The following is a 19767-nucleotide window of genomic DNA, read 5'->3' on the forward strand; positions in this document are numbered from 1 at the left end:
GTAGAGTGACTTTTACTGTTTTGTGAGTTTGAGCCCCATGTTGGGTACAGAGCTTAGTTTTACTTTTTTTTTTTTTTTTAAGATTTTTATTTATTTATTTATGAGAGAGAGAGAGAGAGGTGCAGAGACACACACAGAGGGAGAAGCAGGCTCCATGCAGGGAGCCCAACGTGGTACTCAATCCCTGGTCTCCAGGATCAGGCCCTGGGCTGAAGGCGGCGCTAACCCGCTGAGCCACCTGGGCTGCCCCAGTGCTTAGTTAAAAAACAACAACAAAACTCCCATGGAGGGCTAGCGGCAACCTCCTGAAACTGTGAGCAAAATTTTGAATACACGTTTTCCTATAATGATGGTCTTCAGTTATTAAGCACATTGAACACTTACTGTATGTCAGGAAGTAAGCTAGGATTTCCATAGGTTTTCTGACCTGATCCTCATAATAACATTACTAGGTAGAGGTAAATAAAATTATTCGATTTTTATCCCCATTTTACAAATGAGGAAATAATTAAAAATTTTTTCTTAGTAACTTTTCCAAAGATGAACTAGATCTGTCTGACCAGACAGGAGGTGATGTTTAAACAACTCCACAACAAACAATAATAAACAACTATATGCTGGGTATTAAGAAGGCATCATACTTTTTATTAGTTTGTTATAATACAATTCACAATAAATTTGGGAAGCATTTTGTATAGAGCTTAGGCTTTAAGATCTTTCTTGTACATCTATTCAATTTTCATAGCTGTCCATGAGGTTTACATTTGAGGCAATATGGGACAATAAGTCAAACTCCCTTGCCTTTAGTCTCTAACTCTGTAGCTTTAGGCAAGTTATTTGCTATTTCTTGGGTCTCAATACCTATTGTTTGCAGGGTTTTTGTGAAAACTAGACATAATATACTTAATGCTTTAGTGATACATATCTAGAAGGTCCTCCTTAAATGAGAGGCTATTTCCAGACTGCCTTCTTCATCCAAAGGGACCTGGCCCGTAAGCCCTTGCAGACCTCTTTCATTACTTAGAATCATAATTCCATCAGTCAAGTTATTCTCCCCTATATGTATTTTTCTTCTATCTGGGGGCTCTTCTACAAAAAAACTTTTTTCCCCTAGCAACTACCTTTAACGTTTATGTTCACAATAACCTTAATATTTAGCATTACGTGATTAATAGGTGCCCATTAGACAGACCTGCATGTTTACTTTACATAAAAAACAGCCAATTTTATTGAGCACTACTTACCCCAGACAAGGTATTCTTTATAGGATTACAAGTTCACATGTTGCCTAGATGGCAACCCAAGGATTGTGGACCCTCTTGGTCATACATTACCTCTTCTCCATGTGAACACAATATTCCTTCAGCAACAAGCCTATGAAGTCTACACACATGCACTGAAAAGTACTATGTAAAATATGAAATTGGCAGCATCTGCCCCCTAGAGATCAGCTACAGTATTAAAGAGTAAAGAAAATATAGGGTGCAAAAGGTTTGTATTGAATTCAGACTTTCAGGAAGAATTTGTACAATTTCAGGCAACTTATCATTTTAAATACTTTAAGCAAGATACACTTCATAATGTATCGCTAAAGAAAAAATAAAGTTTGGGAAAAAAGTTACAAGTGACAAATTTTGTACAGTTTTTGAAGATAAAGTATTAATGTCGTAGTGTTATTTGAAAAACCTTTATTGTTGTATCAGGAATACTGCATCCTATAATTGGGCTGTCTTTAGTGAAAGTAGGAATAAGGATTACAGAGCAAACGGATTCTGACCATAGATTTTGAAAAAAATTTTATGTGGCTTTAAATTATCTTCTAGATTAATTAATTATAAAAGTTTTACCTCCTTTTTGTTTTGACAACTGAAAATTATGAAAGCTGTTAGTTTTGTCTTCTATTATTGGAATAATTTAGTTGACTTAAAACCGCAGATGGTGTTATATAATGAATATGGAACATCAACAAAGACCTAAATTATATCCCTTAACTCCCTCACTCCAGTGGTGCATGTGTGTATAATCTCTTACACAAAGAAAAATGTCACATAAATCACCATGACATATGAACAGAATCAGAGAAAACAGAAAAATGTGCTATCCAATAAGCTTCTCAATGCTAATTCTTAGAAGTAACAACCTATAATATCTGTATTAATGGGAGGGAATTATGTGTAGCAGGTAAGAACAATAGGCTTTGGAGTCAGAAAGAACTAGGCTCCAGTCCTTGAATTTTGCTGTGACCTTAGGCAAGCTACCAAATATCCCTAAACTTCAGTTTCTTCATCTGTAAAATGAGATAACACTACCTCACAGAGCTGCAGCAAGGACAAAACAAGATAATACATGTAAAACCAGAGTGCTTAGCACAGAGAAAAAGCTGAATAATCATTACCTATCATTATTATGATTATTATAGTTGTCCAAGATACATATCTGATATATGATAATATTATACATATTCTATTTACCCAGCTTGACAGAATGCTCAAATCTTCACTTTAGCACTAGAAAACAGTGAGTCCTAATGGAAGTTCTTTTTATTTCATCCATTTTACAAACATAAATGATCAATGAAAATGAACAAAAACCCACATTTTAAGAATTCTGTGTCACAAAAATTGCCAATATTTTTATGTGAAAGAGCATCTGTATACATGTTTATTGAACTATTTAACAACGTTTACACAAAATACATAAATGTCTTTGAAACCTCAAAGTTCACTGATAATTGCAGCATCATTTTCAAATAAGCAAGGTACAACCTTAAATATTACATTATTCAGATTATTTTTTAAAGAGATAAAACCTGTAGGAGATCACTCCAACATAACTGTCCATTAATTATTTGTAACAAAATGGGGTTCCTAATAGAAGTTTCAGCATATGGATGGTTCCTCTATTGCCTGGGCACCCTCTGTGACAGCTTTGACACATTTAGCCATTGTCTGTGAGGCTCTGCTAATGGAGTCTGAAAGATATTAAAAAATTTGCATTTTGATAACATGATTTTTTTTAAAAGCACATAGTAAAACTTTGTTGCACACATTTAGGAACAACAACAAAAAAAGACTATAAAATTCTATGTAAATAGGGACACATGGGTGGTTCAGTGGTTGACTGCCTTTGGCTCAGGGCATGGTCCCAGAGTCCCGGAATCCGAGTCCCATATCGGGCTCTTTGAGAGGAGCCTGCTTCTCTCTCTGCCTGCTCTGCCTGCTCTGCCTCTCTGTCTCTCATGAATTAAAAAAAAAAAACAAAAAAAAAACAACAACCATAAAATGGCTGGAGGCCTAAAATGTCATCTTAAAAAATTCTATGTAAAAATATGTGAGAGAAACAAATTCAGAAAATAAGCTAAATGTTTTTAATAAGTACTCCTAGGAATGATTAAATAATCACATACAGCCATATAATATGCCAGTATGTAACCATTATAAATACTATAGAGAAGTGCTAGACAGGACAAATATGTACACAATACTGTCACTGAAAAAAGTTTATAAAATAGTATGTGTACTAAAATCCACTGAATCCAGTGAATTTTATGGTATGTGAATCGTATTTCTTTTCTTTTAATTTTTTAAAAAAGGATTTTATCTATTTATTTATTTATTTATTATTATTATTTTTTGGATTTTATTTATCCATGAGAGACACACAAAGAGAGAGAGAGAGAGAGAGAGAGAGGCAGAGACATAGGCAGGGGGAGAAGCAGGCTCCATGCAGGGAGCCCGACATGGGACTCGATCCTGGGACTCCAGGATTAGGCCCTGGGCTGAAGGCACCACTAAACCACTGAGCCCCCCGGGCTGCCTGTGAATCGTATTTCAATAAAACTGTCAACCCCTCCCCGCTGGTAAATGAATAATCATATTTTTTGTTTAAATAAATATTTGTATATCCCTATATGATTGACAAGATGTCAAAAAAATAAAAGTAATTTCTAGATAGTGAGATCATAGTAACTGTTCTTTGCTCTTTGGGCTTAGGTACACATTCTACAACAAACATAACTTTTATTTTATTTTTTTATTTTTATTTTTATTTTTAATTTATGATAGTCACACAGAGAGAGAGAGAGAGAGGCAGAGACATAGGCAGAGGGAGAAGCAGGGAACCCGACTTGGGATTCGATCCCGGGTCTCCAGAATCGCGCCCTGGGCCAAAGGCAGAAGCCAAACCGCTGTGCCACCCAGGGATCCCCCAAACATAACTTTTATAACTAAAAAACCCAATTAAAAATAATCTTAAATTTTAAAAAATATATATATCTGCTTTTAGATAGAAAATTTAAAATCCTCAACTACTTCATAACACAGATGCAATATCAAGTGTTATATTATATCAAAGGTAAGATATTCAGTAAACAAGTTTCAGTAAGTCCACATTCCTTAAAAACATCCCTAACAATGTCCATCAGAAGCACTCTAACATACTTCACATTTAAGTGTTTTGTGTTTCTAATGTAATTCTCAGAAAAACTTTCAGAGTTGTCACTTACAAAAATATCTCCCTAAATTGCTATATGATGATTTTACACACAACAGTAAATTTTATATTTAAAATCTGCTTAGGGACGTCTGGGTGGCTCAGCGGTTGGGCATCTCCCTTCAGCTCAGGGCGTGATCCTGGATTCCTGGGATCAGGATTGAGTCCCACATCAGACTCCCTGCATGGAGTCTGCTTCTCCTCCCTCTGCCTGTGTCTCTGTCTCTCTTTCTGTGTCTCTCAAAAATAAATACAAATCTTTAAAAAAAAAAATCTGCTTACATTTCAGAAATAAAGGAAATTAGAATAAAATCAGAAAATGAACATTAAAAAAAAAAGAAAATGAACATTACTTCTGATGTTTCAAAATTTTCAAAGGTTAAATAAAAATATCAAATATTCTCATTAACAGGTTGGAACTGTAATGCTAAATTAGGTGATCTCATTCCTTCCCGCCTTTCATATTTGGCAATCATGCTAACAAATGCATACCTGTCATGTAGAAGTCTTTTATTGTTAGCTGAGGTGGAACAAGTGGATCAGCAAGAAGTTGCTGGTTCACTAGCTGCAAAAAAAGGGATTATGAGATCAATGACAGAACTGAAAACTAACATCCTAGGATTTACTAGTATGAAAACTACATACAGGCAAGTTTTTACCTTGGAGAGCTCATTTGCTTGCTGGAAATAATTGGCTCCTTCCACATCATCATATCGGACAAGATTAGGAGAGACTTCTTCCAATCTGTGCCTTACTTGATCCAAAGTATCATATGGAAGGGTCATACCTGCAATCTATAATTATCAGGTTCCCAGAATTGACACAGAGCTTTAGTACTTAAAAAATTCAAATAATACGTAATTGACACTATAGTGAAATGTTGTAGTAGTGAAAATTCTATCAGTGTCCATTAGCATGTACATTAAGTGGTTAAGTGGAGAACACAAATGTCAAAAATTCTAATTCATAAACAGCTATCAGTACATAGTAATTTCTCTTTAGAAATTAGACTAAGTATGAAATAAATGATTAAAGAGATAATGCAGGACACCTGAGTGGCTCAGTGGTTGAGCATCTGCCTTCTGCTCAGGGAGTGATCCCAGGGTTCTGGGATCAAGTCCCACATCAGGCTTCCCACAGGGAGCATGCTTCTCCCTCTGCCTATGTCTCCACCTCTCTCTGTCTCTCTCATGAATAAATACATAAAATCTTAAAAAAAAAAAAAGAGATAATGCTATGCTAAACTTGAATGCTTTTGCTAACCTGATATTGATCATATACAAAGTTTACAGACAATTGTGCATTATTTTAAATCTATGCTTTCTCTTTATAATAAAAAGAGTTAGATAAAGAGTTAAGTATTTTTAGGCAAAACAAGCCAAAAGATAAAAACATCAATATCAAACACCCATTTTCTGAATACATTTGTCCTACGGAGATTATTCAATCATCTCTGCACATCAGATTTGCATCCTCTTGACTCTGAAAATCATTTTGACAAGCTAACAAGTGAAACATCCTATTAGCAGCATCACTAAGAATACCTCAGAGAGGGCTCTTAGAATTTTCCAGTCTTCTCTTGCCAAGCCAGGAGGTGTCACTGCTACTTTAGTCTGCTGAGCTCGGCCCTCAGTATTGACATAGGTAGCAGATTTCTCCGTATAAGCAGCGCCTGGGAGAATAACATCAGCTATAGGAGCACCAACGTCACCATGATGTCCTGTGAAAAGATGGAAAGTGGCAAGCCATATTTTGGCAAAAAATTGATTAGGTATTATACATGAACATAGGAAAGATCCTTTTAAAATCCCATTAAGAGGGCTCCTGGGTAGCTTAGTCGGGTTAAGCCTCTGCCTTCAGCTTAGGTCATGATCCCAGGGTCCTGAGATCTGATTCCCACATTAGGCTCCCTGCTCAGCAGGGAGTCTCCTTCTTCCTCTGCTTCTGCCCCTCCCCCTGCTCGTGCACTCTCTAGCTTTCTCTCTCAAATAAATAAAATCCTTAAAAAGAATAAAGATAAATCCATTAAGTATTACAGAAGTGTTTACAAGGGGATCCCTGGGTGGCTCAGTGGTTTGGCGCCTGCCTTTGGCCCAGGGTGTGATCCTGGAGTCCTGGGATCGAGTCCCACATTGGGCTCCCGGCATGGAGCCTGCTTCTCCCTCTGCCTCTCTCTCTCTCTGTATCTATCATGAATAAATAAATAAATAAATCTTAAAAAAAAAAAAGAAGTGTTTACAAAATTACAATATATAAAACAATACAAAAGTTTTGGGGGATGCCTAGGTGGCTCAGTGGTTGAATGTCTGCCTTCAGCTCAGGGTATGATCCTGGTCCAGGGATCGAGTCCTGCATCGAGCTCCCTGCAAGAAGCCTGCTTCTCCTTCTATGTCTCTGCCTCTCTCAGTGTCTCTCATGAATAAATAAATAAAATCTTAAAAAAAAAAAAAAAAAAAAGTTTTTTTTTTTTTTTTGGGAAAAAAGGCCACTTTACCCACAATTCAACTTCCTTCCCAAAGAAAATTACTGATAAAAATTTGCTATGTATCTTCTCAGACGATTTTTTGTAAATACAGCAATATGTAGAATATCATATATAATCATGGGCGACTAGGTATATTATTTCTTTTGATGATTACAAAGTAGAAATACTCAGCTGTTAGTGAAATTTGATTAAATAGACTGAAATGGTAAAGGAACAAAAAATGTAGAACAGGAATGACAGTGATAATACTGAAAAGAATATAAACGGGATATTATAGAAAACAATATGACTGAAATAGTATAATGAGAATTTTAATAGTTTAACAAAAACTATTAGAAGGAAAAAAATCTGGAGTTAAATGAAAGAAAGTTATAAAACAATATATGAAGTCTCATCTCATTTGTATACATTTCCACATATACATAGAAAAATATATGAAGCATACATTTTTCTTTTTTTTAAAGATTTAATTTATTTATTTATGTGAGAGACAGAGAGAGAGAGAGAGAGAGGCAGAGACACAGGCAGAGGGAGAAGCAGGCTCCATGCAGGGAGCCTGACGTGGGACTTGATTCCGGGTCTCCAGGATCAGGCCCTGCGCTGAAGGCAGCGCTAAACCGCTGAGCCACCCAGACTGCCCATGAAGCATACATTTCTAAAGCCATCATCAATGATTATTTCTGGATAGGACTAGGAACTGGATATAATTTATACATTTTGCTTTGTCAAACTAAAGATACAGAGTATTATATAACGCTCCTTATGTGCCATGGCAATAAAAAGCCTATTATAAATTTATGGTGTTTGTGTGAAATGAAATGGAGAATTATATAATACTTTTTTTCTGTAAAATATCCAAGAATACTCTGAACTCCATTTGTTCCAGGGAAACTTGATTGTTCAAGAAAATGAGTCAAACACAAAACAAAGTACTGGGGCACCTCTGTGGCTCTATGGTTGAGTATCTGCCTTTAGCTCAGGTCATGATTCTGGTGTCCAGGATCAAGTCCCACATCCTCCCCATGGGGAGCCTGCTTATCCCTCTGCCTATGTCTCTGCCTCTGTGTCTCTCATGAATAAATAAAATAAAAAAAAAAATAAAACAAAGTACTGTCAAATATACTTCATTAAATGCCCTATAACTCAGCACTCACGATTTTTTAAATTTTTAAATATTTATGTAAAAATGCTTTCCTGCTTACATAATAATGCTAAATATTCTTTGAAAAGCTGAAATTTAATGTTATATAATACTTGATTATATAAACAAACCATAATTTAACCATTCTTGTTGCTGAGGCATTTAGATTTCTTCTAATTCTTTATTATTAAGTATCATTAGGTAGTAATTCTTTTTTTTATTAAGATTTTATTTATTTGAGAGAGAGAGAGAAAACGAATGAATGGGGACAGGGAGAAGCAAGCTCTTCCCTGAGCAGGAAGCCCAGTGCAGGGCTTGATGTCAGGACTCTGGGATTATGACCTGAGTGGAAGGCAGATGCTTAACTGACTAAACCACCCAGGTGCCTGACCAGGTAATAAATTCTTAATAACAGTATCAATTACATAACTTATAAAACCTATAATCTGCATTTAAAAAAATATTGGGGGGTATGTGTCTAAAATTCTTGAATGGAAAATATTCAATCCACTAAATATATTGTCATACAGTTTCTAATCTACACAACATTGGATTCTCTTCTGTTTCTGTGTCACAGATGTTACTTACCTTGATAAATAATGAAACAATCCTTTGGCAAATCCTGTCGAGTGATACAACCTCCATCTGCTCCCAGGAGAAATAGCACTTTGGGAGGGTTCTTACGAATTGCTTCCACCCCGGGTTTATAGCCAAGGTCCAAAGCAGCTACTTGGCTTGCAATCCTGTAAAACAATTACAGATTTTTAGCATACCTGCAGTGTTATCATTACAAAAAATTAGTGATTTTTGAAATGATACTTAATCGTTTTTCTATTCAATGCTGACAAAGGCTTTCCCTCATCTTCTTAACCCATTATAAAATAGATGTCAAAACCAGAAATAGCAATATTTTACTGTTTTAAGAACAGCAAACAAAGAAACAAGATGCTTAGAACACTGTCTCCATGAGATATATTTTATTTTATTCTATTCTATTTTATTTTATTTATTTGTTTTAAAAGATTTATTTATTCATGATAGAGAGGTGGGGGGGGGGGGCAGAGACACAAGCAGAGGGAGAAGCAGGCTCCGTGCCGGGAGCCCGACGCAGGACTGGATCCTGGGACTCCAGGATCGCGCCCTGGGCCAAAGGCAGGCGCCAAACCACTGAGCCTCCCAGGGATCCCTATTTTATTTTATTTTTTAAGGGGAGGGAAATGCAGCAGAAACAGCAGAGGGACAGGGAGAGGAAGAATCCTAAGCAGGTTCCATGCCCAGCACAGAGCCTGATACAGGGCTCATCTCATGACCCTGAGATCATGACCTGAGCTAAAATTAAGAGTCAGATACGAAACAACTGAGCCACTCAGGCACCCAACTTTATGAGATACTAGTTAATAAAATAATTCTGGAAACTTTATGCCAATTGAAATTGTCCTAAATTGATTCTTACTCAATATGACAAGATATAAAGCACACAATAAGCCAAAAACACCAGAAAAAAGTCAAGATGATTTTGAAAACCGAAAAGGGAGAAATTCAAACATCAGTCATAAAACTGTAACTTGGAGAAAACGATAAAATCTTATAAGCAGAAAATAATCCTTTAAAAAAGAGGTCTGGAATAACTATACTCTGAACAACTGGGAATGTGATCTAGTTTGTTATCGCTAACTTTCTTTCTAGAAATGGCCATTCTGAGGACCTTACTGTATATAAAGCAAGTTGTTGTTTTACCTATTTGTTAGGGGAGGAGGGCAGCTCAAACCAACTCCTATTAGTTGCTACTACTCTGTCAAACTCTGATTGGATAACATCAAAAGCATAAAATGCTCTTAAAAAACTTAACAATAAATGTAAGATTTATGTAATGAAAACTACAAAACAACGTTGAGGGCAGCCTGGGTGGCTCAGCGGTTTAGCGCCGCCTTTGGACCAGGGTGTGATCCTGGGGACCCGGGATCGAGTACCGCGTCAGGCTCCCTGCATAGGGCCTGCTTCTCCCTCTGTGTCTCTGCCTCTCTCTCTTTATGTGTCTCTCATGAATAAATAAAATCTTAAAAAAAAAAAACAATGTTGAAAGAAATTAAAGACATGTTCATGGATTAGAGGACTCAATACTGTTAAGATGGCAATACTCCCCAGCTGACCTTACAAATTCAGTGCAATCCTTATAAAAAATCATAGCCGAATACTTTATAGAAACTGACAAGCATATGGAATAGCCAAACCTATCATAAAAGTAAACAAAGTTGGAGGACTCATACTTCCCTATTTCAAAACTAATCCCTCTGCCCCTAATAGTTTTTCCTTAATTTCCCTCAGTGTAAGTCTTGATATATCTCTTTCAAAGATGTGGACAGAGACTCACATTAACTTATGAGAGTCCACCTCATCCTGGAAAGCAAACTGAGTAAGCTTAAGTTTGTCTTTACAACAGAAGATACATCCTGGGGCACCTGGGGCTCAGCTGGTTGAGCATCCGACTCTCAGTTTTGGCTCAGGTAATGGTCTCGGGGTTGTAGGATGGGAGCCCTGAGTGGAACTACACGCTCAGTGAGGAGTCTACTTATCTGCTCTCTCTGCTTCTCTCTCTTCTCATGTGTGCTCTCTCTCAAGTAAATGAGTAAATAAAATCTTAAAAAAAAAAAAAAAAAGATGTGCCCTAATAAACTTTCATAAAAAGGAAATCTTATAAAATCTTTAAAAAAAAATGAAAAACAAGATTAATAAAAATTATAGTGCTCTCCAGAATGAAAACTCACAAAATGATGGAAAAAAAGTTAAGAAATTTTCTATAAATGCAAAGAATGAGAAAAATTATGAGAGAAAAGAGCCAAAAGTCTGAAGGCCATCAATGCATAACAAAAGCTTCTGCATGAGATCCATTAACTAAGTAAAAGTAAACCAATAACCTTTTTCTGAGCTCAAAAGCAAAATTAAACTATTTCAATTTGATGATGGGGAGTAGCTATGATATTCCCAGGCACAGGTAATGACACATCTGAGTGTCACCTACTTATATACTGGTAGAATTTTTTTATTTTTAATTTTTTTAAAGATTCTATTTATTTATTCATAAGAGGCAGGCAGAGAGAGAAAGAAGCAGAGACACAGGCAGAGGGAGAAGCAGGCTCCATGCATGGTGCCCGACGTGGGACCCAATCCCGGGACTCAGGATCACGCCCTGGGCCGAAGGCAGCGCTAAATCGCTGAGCCACTTGGGCTGCCCTAGAATTTTTTTTTAACATCAAAAATAAGGAACCGAAAGGGTGAGCAGACTAACACACTTACATCTACAAAGTCCAGTCATTCTCAGTGACAAAACTGAGGTTACATTAGATCCCTTCTAAAACATTACATGAGGGATCCCTGGGTGGCGCAGCGGTTGGGCGCCTGCCTTTGGCCCAGGGCGCGATCCTGGAGACCCGGGATCGAATCCCACGTCGGGCTCCCGGTGCATGGAGCCTGCTTCTCCCTCTGCCTGTGTCTCTGCCTCTCTCTCTTTCTCTCTCTGTGACTATCATAAATAAATAAAAATTAAAAAAAATAAAAAATAAAAAAAAAAATAAAACATTACATGAAAGAAAAGGTGAAAAAAATACTTAGTATTAAAGGAAAAAAGACTGTCGTCTTTATACCCAAGTAGTCATTTGTGAGAAGGAACCAGAAATACAATGTTAGACATCTGGGAATTTTTTTTAAAAGTTACTAATTTTGGGGATCCCTGGGTGGCTCTGCGGTTTGGCGCCTGCCTTTGGCTCAGGACATGATCCTGGAGTCCCGGATCGAGTCCCATGTCAGGCTCCCTGCATGGAGCCTGCTTCTCCCTCTGCCTGTATCTCTGCCTCTCTCTCCCATGAATAAATAAATAAAATCTTTAAAAAAAAAAAGTTACTAATTTTGGTACTCATTCAGAAAAACAGAACTGCATAAATAAAAGTCACAGATGCAAAAGTGAACTAAAAATAAGTAAAAATTGTGGCTAGAAAGGATCCAGAAGTAATTAATACAAATAAACTCTATCTAAAAAATATTAAGGTTTTTTTTTTTTTTTTTAAGATTTATTTCAGAGAGAGAGAGAGAGAGAGTGAGAGAGAGAGAGAGAAGCAGACCGCTGCTGAGCAGAGAGCCAGACACTGGGCTCAATCTGAGGGCCCTGGGATTATGAACTGAGCCAAAGGCAGACACTTAACTGACTGAGTCACCCAAGCACGCTGAAAATACAAAGTTTTAAAAAATGTTTACATGATGATCTACAATGCCAAACTAAACCAAAGAGAATGGGGCGCCTGGGTGGCTCAGTGGTTGAGCGTCTGCCTTTGGCTCGGGTCATGATCCTGGGGTCCTGGGATTCAGTCCCACATCAGGCTCCCTGTGGGTGGAGCCTGCTTCTCCTTCTATTTCTCTGCCTCTGTCTCTCGTGAATAAGTAAAACCTTAAAAAAAAAAAAAAAAAGAAATAAAACTATGAAATTAATGCTTAAGAATGTATATTCACTTTAAATTTGAAAAATTTGCCTATCATGTTTAAAAGCTTTTAGCCTCAATCCTCAAACAAATTTGAAAAATAATACTTAAAGTAGAAAGGATTATGCAAAATGGGAAACTTCATCTATTAAGGTAAAACTGTTACATTTCTAAAACAAATTGGAAATATGCATTAAGAGCCTCAGAAATGCTTATCGTAGGGACTCCTGGGTGGCTCAGCGGTTGAGCGTCTGCCTTTGGCTCAGGCCTGATCCCAGATCACGAGATCAAGTCCCACACTAGGCTCCTTGCATGAAGCCTGCTTCTCTCCCCTCCGCCTGTGTCATTGCTTCTCTTTCTGTGTCTCTCATGAATAAATAAATAAAATCTTAAAAAAAAGAAATGTTTATCCTAAAGAAGATACAATAGAATATTACTCAGCCATCAGAAAGAATGAATACCTACCACTTGCTTCGATGTAAATGGAACTGGAAGGTATAATGCTGAGTAAAAGAAGTCAATCAGAGAAAGACAATGATCATTTGGTTTCACTCTTATGTGGAATATAATAAATAGTGAGAGGAACTAAAAGGAAAAGGAGGGAAACTCCTCATTTTCCCTAAATGGGGAAAAATTAGAGAGGAAGATAAACCATGAGAGACTCCTAACTCTGGAAACAAAGGGTTACAAGTGGGTGGGGGATGGGATAACTGGGTGATAGGCATTAAGGAGGGCACTTGATGGGATGAGCACTGGGTGTAACATGTTGGCAAAATGAATTTAAATAAAAAAAATATATTTTTTAAATTTTTACTTATTTATGATAGTCACAGAGAGAGAGAGAGAGAGAGAGAGAGAGAGAGAGAGGCAGAGACATACGCAGAGGGAGAAGCAGGCTCCATGCACTGGGAGCCCGACATGGGACTCGATCCCGGGTCTCCAGGATTGTGCCCTGGGCCAAAAGCAGGTGCTAAACCGCTGCGCCACCCAGGGATCCCGAATTTAAATAAAATATTAAAAAAAAATGTTTATCCTTTTGCCCTAAGAGCTCCTTTTAGAAATCCACTGTAAGAAAATAATCTAAAGTTCATAGGTATATGTGTATCACTGCATTATTTATAGTTTAAAACCTAGCATCGATCTACATGTTAACAAAAAATGAAGTGGCTAAGATATTATACATATTCATGATATTAAATAGCCATTAGGGATACCTGGGCAGCGACTGAACATTTGCCTTTGACTCAGGGCGTGATCCCGAGGTCTAGGATGGAGTGCTGCATTGGGCTCCTTATGGGGAGCCTGCTTCTCCCTCTGCCTGTGTCTCTGCCTCTCTCTCTCATGAATGAATAAATAAAATCTTAAAAATAAATGAACAGCCATTAAAGTTTACATTTGCAAGAAATTTTCAATTACAGGAAGAAATTTTATCTGGTAATGAAAACTAATCAAAATCAGAACACAAAACTGTTTACAGAGCATGATTTCAACTATATAACTAAAGAATATTTACACAGGAAAAAGAGAACCAGAAGGAAGTAGCAATAGTAATTATCTATAATCTGTAGGAGAATAATTTCCACTTTCACATTCTTTTTTCTCTTTCCAACTTCCTAAAATACATGTGTATTACTATGTATTTTTGACAAGTGGTGAGGGGCAGCAGGGTGGTGGGGGGAAGATCTCAAGCAGAGTGCAACTCAGAACTTCATCTCACGACCCCTGAGATTATAACCTGACCCAAAAGAGTCAGATGTTAATCCAACCAAGCCACCCAGGTGTTCCAAATGTTTATTATTAATAAAGTCAGAAAAAGACTTCCCTTACAATGAATTCTCAAGTTAGCCTACATTTTTATGATTTAATCAAAGCCAGAGGGCTTGTTGCAATTTTTGAATTAAGGTATACTAATATACATATTTTCAAGATTTTCTCAGCATTGCTATTTCAAATACTTTTTTAAAGATTATATTTATTTGAGAGAGAGAGAGGATGCACGTGTACACGCACCTGCACGTGAGCGGGGGGGCGGGGCAGAGGGAGAAGCAGATTCCCTGCTGACCAGAGAGCCCAACATGGGGCTTGATCTCAGGCCCCGGGATTACAACCTAAACCAAAGGCAGATGCTTAACCAACTGAACCACCCAGATACCCCTCAAATATTTTAAATACTATTTATTATCTTGGGTTCTTCTCACAAGGAAAATAAAATTATCTCTTTCGCATCTGCTACTGAGACATTGCTAAAAATGTTTGTAAATCTAAATATGACAGTATAACAGTAAAACACGTACACAAAATTACTTGAATCTTACAGTATGTACAACAATTACTCAACATACCTATGAAGGATATTCATAACTTTCCAATCACCAGTAACACCACTACTCATCCGAATCTTTTGAGCAATGCTGGAAACAGCTGCAAGAATTGCTGCCCCATCATTTCTTTGGAGTGCAGAACTGCCTAAAACCACCATTGGTTTTTTAGCTTCATTTAATACCTATTTAAAAAAAAAAAACTTCGATTAAAAAAAAATTTTTTTAATTTGTATCTACACTATGTTGTCCCAAGTTTCAGTTTTAATGTGGAATGTCTTTGATTTTTACTAGTCAACATACAGACATATATATACAACAAGATTTAACCAAAAATATCTCGCTAATGCTACTGTGAAATGAGTTACTAGATAAAATAAATTTTCTAAAAGTAAGTACTGGGAATTAAAGCATTTCCCAGATATCCTTTGGTCAGATTTATGAGTATGTTCCAGAAAAACTGGGCAATGTCCCAACAGAGATTCACACTCCAGTATATCATGTATACAGTCTTCTATCGGCTCACCATGCTCTAGACAAGGAAGAAGATGTAGGGAAAGCAATGAACACTGAACTACAACACAGAATACCTAAAGGTTCTGCTTTAAACTACAGTAACTTCCTGACTGCCAAAACCTGAGGGGAATAATACATCCCAAAAGCAAAGAAAAACTTTGTGGATTTAGTGGAGGACGGAAAACGGAAACCTTAACAGTAAAGCTAAACACTACAGAGCTCACTCTCCTATCCACCCTCACTGAATTAACTGGCCCAAATCAAAGAATCAGCATGAGAATTATGCCTACATACTACAGAGGAGAATAAACGTCCTCCTTGGGAATTTCCCAAGAAAATGTGAATAGTTCAGAGAAATAGTTTTCAATAGCCTTAGAGAAAATGAAAAACATACTCCTCACTTAAAAAAAAAAAAGGAACTGGAAAAGAAACGAGAAATGTACACCATTCCAGAAACAATAAAAAACAAAATAAAATATGACCTTAAATACAGGGACAAGAAAGGCAGGTTACAGGAAATCATACGAAACAAACTGAAAAAGAACAAAGAAAAATGACAGAAAAGATACAAGAGAGGATCCAATATTGCTGTTAGTTTTTTATTGTTATTTCTTGTTTTTTAAGATTTTATTTATTTGACACAGAGAGAGAGATTGAGATTGAAGAGCACCAGGCAGAGGGGAGGGAGAAGCAGGCTCAGAGGGCCCGACATGGGGCTCAATCCCTGACCTTGGGATCATGACCAGAACCACAGGCAGCTGCTTAACCAACTATGCTGCTCAGGTGCCCCAAGAAGGATACTTTTCAATAAGTATTTTTAAATATTTTTGATCACTGCAATCATAATGGTTTTCCTATTCAAAAACAAAGAAATAGATCCCTGGGTGGCGCAGCGGTTTGGCACCTGCCTTTGGCCCGGGGCGCGATCCTGGAGACCTGGGATCGAATCCCACGTCGGGCTCCCAGCATGGAGCCTGCTTCTCCCTCTGCCTGTGTCTCTGCCTCTCTGTCTCTCTCTGTGTGACTATCATGAATAAATAAATAAAATCTTAAAAAAAAAAAAAAAAAACCACAAAGAAATAGGGCTTAACTGCTTTGTACCACTTGATTACATCTAAGGCTACACCATCTCAGAACCATGAGGAGAAGCTCACTCAAACACACATGAATAAGCAAAGGCACTGAGGCAGTAAATCAGGAAGGACTGTCCTTCCTTGAGGACATCCTTGGACATTGTCCAACTGCCTACCCTCTAGAACTGTTATATGAAAAACAGAAACCTCTTACATATTTTAATAATCAGCATTCCATCACCCATACACAAATACTAAAATAAAAAAACCCTCAAATTTTCACAATGAAAGGTCTGCCATGTTCCATTAAAAAGTGACAGAGAACCACCATTAAACATATTCTGAAATTATTAAATTTCAAAGCTAAAGAACCCAGTATAAGGGTTCAAAACAAATTATATAGATAGTAAAAACAAAATTAGGACAGGGTTGGAAGAAAATATGACTGACATCAGGCTTCTCCACAGTAACAAAAGGCAAGATCTATAAAGTTCAGAGAGAAGGGGCACCCCCGGGTGGCTCAGTGGGTGAGCATCTGCCTTTGGCCCTGGCCGTGATCCCAGGGTCCTGGGGTCAAGCCCCACATCGGGCTCCCAGCAGGGAGCCTGCTTCTCCCTCTGCCTAGGTCTCTACTCTTGCTCTCTCTCTCTCTCTCTCTCTCTGTGTCTCTCTCTCATGAATAAATAAATAAAATCTTCCAATAAATAAGTAAATAAGATAAAGTTCACAGAAGAAAAAAGTGTGACCCTAGGGACTTTGTATTCTACCAAAGCTTTCTTCAGGAATAAAAAAGACATTCTCAAGCAAGAACTCAAAGAATAGTGTACTTACGAGCCCCTCTTGGAAAAGTAAATAAAAACCTATAAATACCAAACAATGAAATGAACATAAATAAAATACTCGGTAATGAAAAAGTCATTAAAAGGACTGGTGAAATTTAAGAATAACTCTCACAGGGCAGCCCGGGTGGCTCAGCGGTTTAGCGCCGCCTTCAGCCTAGGGCCCGATCCTGGCGACCTGGGATCAAGTCCCATGTCGGGCTCCCTGCATGGAGCCTGCTTCTCCCTCTGCCTATGTCTCTGCCTCTCTCATTCTCTCTCTTTCTCTCTGTGTCTCTCGTGAATAAATAAATAAAATCTTATAAAAAATTAAAAAAAAAAAAGAGTAACTCTCACAGTAAAGAAAGATTTCCTTTAACTTCAAAGTTTCAGTTTCACTTCAGCTTGGAGGAACATGAACTCATGACCCTGAGATCATGACCTGATCTGGGATCAAGAGTCAAAGACAACCAACCGAGCCACCTGGGCGCCCCTTACTTCAATTTCTTTTCTGATAATTTCAAGTAAACCTAAACTCTGGTATATAAAAATACCTAGTATATTATGATCTTATTTTTGTCTATCTATTCATCCATCTTGCTCTATACACGAATAGATGATTATGATGTTTCATCAATACTTGTTTGGATTGGTGGGATGTGGGGTAATGTTTTTTCCATTTTCTTTTCTATATTGCTCTAATTTTGAGCTGTAATCACATATCATGACAAAAACAGTAACTTTTAAAAATAATAATACTTAAAACTCAACAAAAGTAGATATGTGTAACTCAAGAGTACCTCATTGAATGGATGGCTACCAAAAGCAATGTCTTGAAGAATTTTGGGAGAATCTCCCAGATGGTCATATCTGTAAGTGAGGTCCACTGGGCTGCCAATAAGGGCCACTTTTAAGTCATTGTGAAGCCAGCTGAAATAAAAACAACAAAATTTTTAGAGCTAAATTACTAAATTAGCATAGTCACCAGTCTCATCAATGCTAGGGGCTACATCTATTTATGTTACAAATGTTAAAAGCACAAAACAGTCACAGAACATTTAGCCTTAATAAACAGAATTACTGTGTACCTTTCAAAATAATAGTGTTGTAAAAATCCACACCAAGTCAGTGAATTTGCTGTGTAAGAATGCGAACCCTTGGGACGCCTGGGTGGCTTGGCAGTTGAGCATCTGCCTTTGGCACAGGGCGTGATCCCGGGGTTCAGTCCCACATCGGGCTCCTTGTGGGGAGTCCGCTTCTCCCTCGGCTTGTCTCTGCATCTCTCTCTCTGTCTCTCATGAATAAGTAAATAAAATCTTAAAAAATAAAATGCTAACCCTAATCGAGCTACCAAAACTTTCATTTTAGAATAAATATTATGTAATTTTTATTTTGCTACATTTACACAGCAGAGTCAATTATCTAATTATCCATTAAGGTAATTTAAATATAGTTAATGAATATAAACTACATCACTCATATTTATTCTCTTTGGGAAGTATGGATCTAGCTCTTTTAAAACTAGTTACAAATGTGGTGACCATATATTCTGTTTCTCTGAGATAGTGTTGGTTTTTATCTGTATCCTGCAGTATTAACAATTCCCCCTTGGGACACCTGGGTGGCTCAGCGTCTTGCCTTTGGCAAGACCCTGGGGCTCTGGGATCGAGTCCTGCATGGAGCCTGCTTCTCCCTCTGCCTCTCTCTCTCTGTGTCTCTCATGATTAAATAAATAAAAATCTTAAAAAAAAAAAATTGCCCCTTTCACTCTCAATAGTGTCACAGTATAAACAATAAATTATGCCAACCTATTCATGAGTCTCTAAGATATGAAAAGATGGAGATATTCTACAAAACAATTGCCTGTGCTCTACAAAAAAAATGTCAAAAAAGAAAACTGAAGAGTCATGACACTAACTGCAATGTGTTACCGGAGACTGGACCCTAGACAGGAAGAAAATCATTATAAAAGAAATTATAGAAAAATTGGTGCATCTTGAATTACTTCAAAATAAGAAGACAAAGTAATAAGTTTGGCAGGAGGAGAGGGAGGGAACAGATCTGTTAGAAGCTGCACTCCAATTATCTTTTGGAGTCTTATTCCCATGAACACTATTAGGAATTAACTAAAAGAGTAACTTTTCGGATGTAAGCCAAGTTATTATATAAACATTTTTAAATCCCTGAATATTATTACTAACCTCTTTCGAATTCTAGCATTAAATAGTGGTGCCTCAAAACGTGGATTTGTACCAACCAGAAGGACAACATCTGCCTCTTCCACACCAGCAATTGTAGTATTAAGAAGATAATTGGAACGCAAATCTGTGCTAGAAATAAATAAAAATACAGGTTTACTTCAAAACTAATACACAATACCAATCCATGCAATATTCTCATGTCAACAAACCCATGGTATTCCCAGACAATACATTATTATGAAGTATTTCTAAATT

General features: G+C 37.2%; 1 protein-coding gene across 3 annotated transcripts in view; it reads right to left on the reverse strand.

Annotated features, from left to right (window-relative positions):
- Positions 1 to 622: 622 nt before the first annotated feature.
- The window catches only part of NDUFS1 (NADH:ubiquinone oxidoreductase core subunit S1), a 32961-nt gene continuing 13816 nt past the window's right edge, over positions 623 to 19767 (reverse strand). For all 3 annotated transcript variants that reach the window (XM_038585508.1, XM_038585509.1, XM_038585506.1), the window contains 8 exons: positions 19513 to 19641; positions 18112 to 18241; positions 14929 to 15089; positions 8706 to 8860; positions 6036 to 6211; positions 5151 to 5285; positions 4984 to 5056; positions 623 to 2971 (listed from right to left, as the gene is read on the reverse strand). In XM_038585508.1, coding sequence (XP_038441436.1) covers positions 2880 to 2971; positions 4984 to 5056; positions 5151 to 5285; positions 6036 to 6211; positions 8706 to 8860; positions 14929 to 15089; positions 18112 to 18241; positions 19513 to 19641 — 1051 coding nt within the window. In that variant the 3' untranslated portion in view covers positions 623 to 2879. The remainder of the gene's footprint in view (positions 2972 to 4983; positions 5057 to 5150; positions 5286 to 6035; positions 6212 to 8705; positions 8861 to 14928; positions 15090 to 18111; positions 18242 to 19512; positions 19642 to 19767) is intronic.

This window comes from Canis lupus, chromosome 37, assembly GCF_011100685.1.
Source record: "Canis lupus familiaris isolate Mischka breed German Shepherd chromosome 37, alternate assembly UU_Cfam_GSD_1.0, whole genome shotgun sequence".
In the NCBI taxonomy this organism is placed as follows: domain Eukaryota; kingdom Metazoa; phylum Chordata; class Mammalia; order Carnivora; family Canidae; genus Canis; species Canis lupus.